At 37.9% G+C, this 9,500-nt stretch overlaps 1 protein-coding gene across 1 annotated transcript in view; it reads left to right on the forward strand.

Moving 5' to 3' along the window:
* RAVER2 (ribonucleoprotein, PTB binding 2) overlaps positions 1-7,886 on the forward strand; it is a 2,410,893-nt gene extending 2,403,007 nt beyond the window's left edge. Inside the window, exon 19 of the mRNA XM_044085561.1 lies at positions 6,483-7,886. Coding sequence (XP_043941496.1) covers positions 6,483-6,629 — 147 coding nt within the window. The 3' untranslated portion in view covers positions 6,630-7,886. The remainder of the gene's footprint in view (positions 1-6,482) is intronic.
* The last annotated feature ends 1,614 nt before the right edge of the window (positions 7,887-9,500 follow it).

Genomic DNA, 9,500 nt, shown 5'->3' on the forward strand with positions numbered 1-9,500 from the left:
ATCGAATGCCTTGGACAAATCTAGTAGAACTGTTGATACTATTTTTCCAGAGTCTCAGGGAAGATTTATTGTGTCTAAGAAGGAGAGAAGGGCAGGGATAATACCATGGCCAGGTCAGAAGCAGTGTTGGGTTGGAGTGATTAGTTGGTGATTGACTAAGAATGGCATAAGCTGCAGGTGGATGAATTTTTCCAGAAGTTTTGAGATTGGGGAGAGGATAGCTATGGGGTGGTAGTTAGAGATGCTATTGTTTTTGCCTCCTTTATGGAGAGGTAGAATGAAGGCAGCATGCCATAATTTGGGCACATAAGATTCCAGCATGGATCTGTTGATCAAAATGTTTATGGGGAGAGCGATACCATCTGCGGCTATTTTTAGGAAGGAAGATGGGATATTGTCAGGGGCATTGGAGCATGGTTTTAGTTTAGAGAGTATTTTTTTATGTGGGAGGTTGAGATGGGTTTAAGTTCAAATATTGGAGGAGGAGTGAGGGCAGAGGGTGGTGTAGGGGATGAAAAAGATTGGATAAGTTGAAGGAAAGGGTTATTGTTAGGGAAGGTCTTGGTCAGCACTGCTATGGAGTTGGTGAAGATGGAGATGAGTAGAGAGGCTATTTCAGGATCATATTTTCTGGTGTCAGGGCAGGGGTTGTTTTTGGTACCTGGGTTGAGAAGAGAATTAATGGAATTCCAGAAATGTTTGGGGTTTTTTGATTGGTTAGACTGGAGTTTGATATAGTAGGACTTTTTGTCTCTGTTGATTTGTTTTTTAGTGAGGTTGCGGAGTTGTTTATATTTAAGGAAAGGTTTTGGCTGCTTGTTTTGATGGTATGTTTTCCAGGGTTTATCTCTTTGTAGCATAAGCTTTTTGGTATCTTTGGTTAACATGGGGCAGTCTTTGTTTTTAATCTTTTTGTTCTTGGTGGAGCTAGGGAGTTGAGGATGTCTAAGAAGGTTGAGTTGAAAAAATCGATGGCATTGTCTACTGGAAGAGTTTTTACCGGGTTCCAGTTTGTTTTAGGGAGTCAGAGAAAGTAGTGGGGTTAAAGTTTGTGGGGTTACGTGTGTGAATATATTGGTGTAGGTGAGGAGAGGAGTGGGTAGCTTGGTGTATGAAAGCTGGCAAGTGGTCTCCTATAGGGTCAGGTATAATGCCAGAGTTTAAGACTTTATTAGGATGGGATACTAGGCTCCAGTCTAGTGTGGTACCTGGGGGTTTGTTTTGTTGGGTTTGGTAATGGAGTTAGTTAGTTGGTATAGCTAAATAGATTGATGGATATGGTGGGATTAGAGTTGTTGATTTTATTCCAATCGATATTTACATCTCCAAGTATATTATTGGTAGAGGTTCAGAGGAGAATTTCTTCAAGAGTAGTGGTGTTATTACCAGGGGGGATGTAGACTGCAATGATACAAATGCTTATGTGGTTATTTATTTTTAGTAGGCCTATTACTAGTTCTGCATTGTTGAATGGGGTAAGGAGTGATGGATAGCTGGTTAGAGTAGATTAAGGCTACCCCACCCCCTTTTCTATTTAAGCGATCATGTCTGAGGGATTGGAATCCAGGAGGGAGAATTTCAGAGTCACAAATATGAGGTTTTAGCCAGGTTTCTGAGATGGCTACAATGTCAGGTAGGTTGTTGTTTAGCCAAGCAGGAAAGTGGGCTACTTTATTTCTTAGACTTTGGGCATTGATGGTGAAGAAATTCAGGTATTTATGGTTGGTTTTATTGCTTGTGACAGGGAGATTGAGACTAGAGGAAGTATTTGGTCCAGGATTTGGGTGTATGTCCCCTGCTAAGCAGAGGTAGTTGAGGAAGGGTAGTAGTATTTTTGATTTGGTCTTTAATAGTTGTGGACATTAAGGTATTAGTTTAGGTTTGTAGTATTTAATTGAGGGGGGAAAAAGTTTTATCCTGGCGTAGTGGAGCGGGTTGGGTTGAACTGGAGAGGCAGATATGTTGTGGAAGTGTGTTTTAGTGGAATGAGGAAGGAGGTTGGCAGTGGGGGGTGGGACAGGAAGGAGGGGTGGAGTTGGTTATAGGAGTTAGAGGTAGTGTGGTATAAAAGGAGTAAGAATAGAATGCAGATAGATGGGATGAGAATGGTTTGAGGTAGAAGACAAGGCATGGTAGAGGAGTATATGTGTATATTAGCAGTATAAAATGAGTAGGGCAGATTGTATATGTGTATAGATGGAGTAGAAATATATGTTTACATGGACTTTGATGGGCAGGGATGGAGTGGTTGTGATTGGCAGGTGGAGGTAGAGAGGGGAGGGGTTACAGAGTGGAGATGATTGGTTGGTTGAGAGAGGGAGAGGTTTGGAGTTGAAATAAATGTAGGAGCAGTGGGGTGTGTGGGAATTGGGGGCAGGGTAGGGGAGCAGAGTAAGCCCATAGGCTCAATGGAGCAGGAAGAACTGGAGAGAAGATGGCTGTCAGAAACTGATTAGCCAGCTGTAGCTGAAATGTGGGAGTGCAGGAACAGCAGAGGTGAGTCTAGGCTGGAGAGTGTGGGGGGAGAAAGGTAATAAAAAATGCACAAGTCAAAGCAGGCCAGTGGAATAAATATGCTATGAGAGTGGGGGATTGCTTGAGAGAGAACAGAAAAATTATATAAGTGATTGTTACACTATATGTGGTTGAGCAGTGCCACCTAGTGGCAAAATATACAAAGAAGAAAACACTGTAGGTGGCTTAGCAAGCATGGGGAAAAGCACAGACACTATGGTAATTGTAAGATATAAAGTTAGTTAAATGTGGAACCCAGCAAGTAACAGAGGTAAGATTTCAAATAAGGGAGGGACCAAGACATGGTTATGTACTAAACTTAATGTTACAGCAGTACCAGGACACTGGCTCCTGTAGCTTAAGAAAGCTAGGTTAGGCTGTAATAGGTCTTGTGGTGGAGGGGGAGGACAGAATAGACCAGAAAAAGTGGTGGATAACCAATAGTATAATGAAAAGGGCTGGCCCTCATTAGGCTGCAATTGTTCTTGTGGGGAGGGGGAGGATCAGAATAGACCAGAAAAGTGGTGCAATGCCCACATAGGTTTAATCCTGCCATGTACCCCCTTGGTGGAGTCAATAAGCCTTCCCTTTTATGTCCAGAAAAAAATATTCCCTGAGGTTTTGGCCTCTGTTATAACTATATTTCTTTGTGGAAGCCAAAATGGAACAAAAAAAAAGAATCACGTGATAGCAATGTCCAGTACTGATCAATCACACAATTAATCCTAAAAGTATTGGGCCCAAGCATGATTAAAAAAGCATGTCATTGTACAGTATTTTCCTGGTATTGTAAAACTTAAGAATTAATTATTTTTCCCATTTCATTCAATGACACTTGCCAACCCACATGGATAACCCATGTGTTCAAACCTATGTACTATATTTTGGGATATCTTATTAAATTCATTAGTGTCCACATTCTTTTAATCCTAACAAAGTGTGACTTTGGTATGTTTTTGATGATGTGCTTTAGATGACAACTGTTAAAACATAAGTAAGTGTTTTTAAGAAAATGCTTTCAATAGTCAGTTCTATGCAGTGAACCATCCAAAGTCTTTGTAACCATTATATCTAGGCAATTGTAAAGAGTTTGACCTTATAAGTTTACTGACTATCAAACTTATTTCATTTATAGTTACAAAATTCCAACAATGTGAAATGTTTGCCCTTTCGAATCATCCATACATCATCCAAAAAAAGACTCCACACAACTTTTTCAAGGCAAGATTTATTTCCAGGTATCCTGAAAATAAATCTGCACCGAAAGAACAAAAGACACCTCACTGCCATACTACTTATGTAAAGATAACAATCATCTTTAAAATAAAACACAGTTTTGTTAACATCAGCTCAGTCAGTTCAACCAAAAATTCACTGAACTCAGCACACTATATATTGGACTCATTCAGCCAATACTTAAGAGCCATAAGTGATGTGTGTATAGTGACTTAAAATTCATAGTTTTAAGATAACAATTCTAATATACATTCACTTTGTTAAATATGTGAAAAAATTAATTTGTATTTTTACAGCATATCCTTACATAATTGAAAAATTGTCTTAGGCATATATGTTTAAAAATATAGTAAGTGAAACCCTCCCTGACACTACAGGATGCCCTGAAGTATTACTGTGACACTTGTGCCCTTTCAGAAAGGTATAAAATATCCAATGTTGTGGGTTATCAAGCATTATTTCTACCTTTAATGACTGTGAAATAATTACCTAGGCAGCCCAATATTCATGCTGTATTTTAAGTAAATCCATAGACTCATATGGCAATTTCAAACAAAATGACAAACTGTTTCCCTATCATTGGGGTTTCCCACCATGAAATAACCTATGCCAAGTAATCACCTCACCACCTTGTATGCTTATAAGATGATAGCTTGTAAGATGATAATTTATTTTGTGTTAATCTAGACAAAACACTGTGATTTTTTTTTTCAAATTAAACTTTAAATATTTAAAAATATTATTTGAAACAGTGCAATTCCCTCATCACAGCTTGCACAAGAGCTTTGACATGGATGGGGTTAAAAGTAGATGTCTTATATCTAAACTCTACCAAATCAAAGTAATCCAAATTAGTGTCCATTTATGTCTTGCTATGAAATCAAATTTTATAAATTTAACTGTTTTCCAAAAGCACTAAGATACTTAACAATTTGAAATTCACTTGCATAATTACTATGCATAAAACCCATACCTTTATTCAGTAATTGACAGCCAGTTTCATTCATAACAATAACAGATACATTAATAACCAAATTCTGAGTATTCTTGTCGCAGGCGACAGGATTATTCTCTTTACATGAAATAAGGCCACAAAAGCTATTAGAATATTCGTATTGTTATGCACGTCTTCTTCTCCTATTTCCACTCCAAAGGGCAGTTGCCCAAGAGGCCAGGATAAGTTTTTGGTGGAATAATCATATTATTAGTTCTTTTATGCTTCCCGCAATCATCACCACATAAAGATGCCTCAGTCACTGAACAATTTTTTATCTTCATCGTACTCCACTATGACCACCTGTTGTTTTGCCGTAATACAGAAAAACTGTTTAATGACACCAGATGTAGCTTTGCAAAACACAGAGTTAACTACAGTAGCAAATACACAATACTAGTGAAATAAAGGAACCTCGATGATTGGATGGGAGAAAGGAAATTCACCCCGGGGATAATGTCAGTCGCCCTGCTAGACAGGGGTCCAGGGAATTAAATAGTGTGGGAAGAAATAGCCAGGGAATTGTTATGGCTAGGCTTGTATAGGCCCGAGGGCCGATAGCCTAGTGCCAACCTATGAAATCTATTAAACAAACCATTGGTTATCTGGTATACTTCATAATGAAGAGCAGCAAGTCAGGGTAAGATGACTGAAATTTTAACAGCAGTAATTTTTAACATTTTTCACTTTGTTTACAGGTTTCCCTTCATTTGTAATATATCAGTATCACAGTGCTCTACTATACCCATGTACAGTGTTATTGTAAAGGCATCATTTATTTAGAGAGCCAGCCATTCTCTGCTTCTATTCCTTTCAGTTCAGAATCAGAGGGAGACAGATGCAATGTTCTCAAGCTTTGTGATGAAGGCAGAATCTGATGGGATGTCATTCCAGAACAGGACATGGACAGATATGCATGCATACATGCATGCACGCATGCGCGCACACACAAACTCACAGGCACACACACGCACGCACAGTTTCTCTCTCACTGTCTCTCTCTTTCTAATATAACATCACCATTGTAATTGTCAGAGTATGTTTTGAAATGTGGAAGGAAATTGAAGGCCCAAGCAAAAACCCATGCAGACACAGGGAGCATATGCAAACTCCACCAGAAAGATCCAGCATAAAAATTTAAATGAAAAACTAACTATTGTGCCATTGCCTCTTATAAATGTTTAGAGAAAACTTAGCTACCTCATGAGATGAAATATTGTAGGAGACCTGAAAATGTGTTAAGCAGCAGAATTGTGCAATGGTTATCACTGACACCTGAGTATTTGGTTCTCAGGTTCAGTTTATGACTGGGATGTTGTAGCTGTGGAGTTTACATGTCCTCTATGTGTTTGTTGGCGACTCCAGTTACTTCCCTCATACCAAAGACATAAAGGCAGCTGAGTTGCTGATGCTTGTATTTGTCTGTGTGTATGTCTGTCTGTGTAGTGTGAGTTTGCATATATGCTGCAGTGGACTTGTGTCCCATCCAGGATGTTTTTTTTTTCCATTACTTTCTGGCAGAGGTCCCATCTCTCCTTGACTTTGAATGGAATAAAGTGGTAATTTAAAATATCTGGATGAATGAATGAAAGTGTGTATCATATCTTTGCTAAGGGCACCATTTATTTAAAATGATACAATAGTCTGCATTAAGCTATGGCTACTTTCAATTGCTTTGGAATGTTGATATCATAGAGACATGTTTCAGTTTATAAAACTTTATTGTTTTCCTTACTAGACACAAGTTCGGAGCCAGAAACGTGGGTCTTCATACCTGCTGCCCACCACAGAAGCCAGTCTTGATGTAGGATACACTAGCCAGCATACTCAGGGACATGGGGGTCATTATACAGATTCATATGTCAAAAAGAAGAGGTTTCTTTGAGATTTGTATTGTTCCTCCATCACGTCCTGTACTCTGATTGTACCTAAGCTGCTGCTGCCATTTTGTAATGCCTTAATTTATTTTGTTCTGTCTGTCACACTTGTCCTGTATCCTGTGTTGAGTACCATTTAAAAAAAAAAAAAAAACATATATATATATATATATATATATATGTACATATATTTAAACTGCCACTCAGAGCAGTTCACTAGTTTACAGTAAATTACTGTTTGTTTGTTTTTTTGTTTGTTTGTTTTTTTCATCAGGTATTTAAAAAAACTGTAAACTAAGAAAGAACTGATTACTGAAATTATGAATTATTTGAAATGTTTGTCCCAAACAATTAAAATCCCTGCAATAATAAAACATATTCAATAATTTGGTAATAAAAGGATGAATGTAAGTTGTAGGCTTTTAATGAGAAAAATCAGGCCTGGATTTTCTCATTGAATTTGATGTTGCACTTTGAATTTTAGTACTTCCTTATCAAAGTCTTATATTACCTCCTCAGGCTAATTGTTTTTATATTGAACCTTTATGTCTATTGTATGATATTGAAGTTTATATATTGATGTGGGTGGGCGGGTGTGTGTGTGTGTGTGTGTTTGACTAACTCTAGACTGCACTGGACACATGGAGTATTAAGTATACTCAAAGACTGAACCATGATGGGATTTTAGAAGCATCTAACATCATGGGTATCTGTATAGTTACTTTGTAAACAGCCACCAGTTTGGTTAACTTTATATTTGGTAGTAAATATTCTTACATGTTATAGTTTGTGATTATTATAGATAATACACACTTACTTTAAAGAGACATCCCTTTGCTGTACATAGATATTCCTAGATCATTGCAGTGCTCTTTAGTAAGCTGCATGAGTAAGCTCTGAGAAACTCAGAATACATTTTTACAGTCTGGTTGTAAAAAGTTAAAAAAGAAAAGAAATGGACATAAGTACAAATACAGTGAACTATGTATAAAACATGGACCAGTCACAGGGCATTTTTTTTCTTAACTGTTGCAGTGCTTAAAACATCCAACTATATATGAAGTTTACACCTTCACTTTAATTTGTAAAGTCAGCAAATGTTTAATTATTTGTTGACTAGATTTATAACAGAGATGGAATACTTGCAGAGTCAGTATTTGTTAATCTGCTGCAACTTACAAAAGTGTAGATTGCTGATTTCTTGTATGATGCATCTGTTTCATTTATTTGTCTTAATAAATTTAGTATTATTTTCTCTTTCCTCACATTTTAAACTGTTCACAAAAACCCATATGTAATATAATGACTGCTGTTCTGTTACATTTTTATTCTTCATTTTAGCTTGAAAGTAAGTAAGTTGGAGCCATCTTAATAATGTGAACTGTTGGGGGCAAGTAGGGAAGGGCATGAAGGCAAACACTTTGCAACATTTGTTCATTTGTTTTTTACACAGCTATTAAACATTTTTAAGAAGGAGCATTTCCTGAAGAACATCAGTAGAAATTCCTTACTCTGGGAAAGCAGTCAGAAATAAGTAGTCACTGTCTGACTTTAGACAGAGATCTTGGACTGTTGCAGAGTTTTCATTAGTAAGACAGGAAAATGCAGTTTTGAGAGTAGGAGTATTTGTCACCTTGAAACATGAACCATTCTTTCCTGGACTTTATACTTTAAAATACTCATGCTGAAGTTAGGGTTTCTTCTTACTTGTAACCATTGCACTGTACAGATGATCAAGGTGTATCTGCTTCTGGGTGTCCCAAATGTGAGTGTTATACCCTTTTTCTATGATAAGTACAGGCAGCAGAATAAATTCCTTGTAAGGACTAATGACACAGAATTGTAACAGTCCAGGCAAGAACTAATAACTGTGTACTTCACAGATGGAAGATTAACAGGGGGCCTCAAATGGTTTGTCTGATCCATATTTCAAATATGGCAAAAAAAAAAATACTTTGAACCACAAGTGTTACTCTTTACAACACATTCAGATCATTGTCTTATATAATGTTATACCTTTTAACTTATCTCCTCAAGGATTATGGATAAAGTAAAAAATAATGGAGCATCCAAGGCCAGAAACCAAGCACAAAGCTGCGGTAGCATTGTCGCCTCACAGTAAGACGCTGTCCGATTCGATTCTCAGCTAGAGAGTCTTCTGCGTGGAGACATGCATGAATGGGCGCACCTTCGTTGAAGGTTGTATGTCAGGGCTGGTAACTCGGCACGTAAAAATCAACTACCAATCTTTAGCAGACCGGAGTTCCGCTGTGGCGACCCCTAACCGGGAAAAGCCGAAAGACAAACAATCTCTAATTCACTTAAAAGGTAATAAAATAAAAACCCAACACTATAGCTTAGAGGGATAAAACCCTAACAATCACCCGGGTCTCCTGGATTTGATTAGCAACTGGGGCATGAGGTGCTGGCAGAGAGGGATGTGCCTCCCCATTTCAAAGGGAGGGCAGTTATCGTTCCCTACAAGAAGGCATCTTCCTAGAGGGATGTACAGATGAACACTGGGAAGGGGAAATCAAGGGGTAGGTCATAAGTGAAAAAATACCATAGTGGAAGCAGTCAACAGCATGGCCTACCCGTCTACCCAGGATGCCTTTAGGTTCCATGCTGGTCTCAGCCTTAGAACAAAGATAGTCCAGGGGCTGTAGGAGACTGTCACTGTCAGACTCACCAATGGATAAGAACACAGTAGTTAGCTGGAAAGAATGAAACAAAAGACGAACCAAAAAAAAACTGGTTTTGTATCAATATGAATTTTCCTGAACAATAAGAAATCTGAAACTTTTATGTCTGATATTATTGATTGAGTGTAAAGAAAATCTAATTTTTTTATGAGAGATAGAACAAAAGTATGAGGCATT

Source organism: Protopterus annectens, chromosome 10.part0, assembly GCF_019279795.1.
Source record: "Protopterus annectens isolate FY-2018-M chromosome 10.part0, PAN1.0, whole genome shotgun sequence".
Classification (NCBI taxonomy): Eukaryota; Metazoa; Chordata; order Ceratodontiformes; family Protopteridae; genus Protopterus; species Protopterus annectens.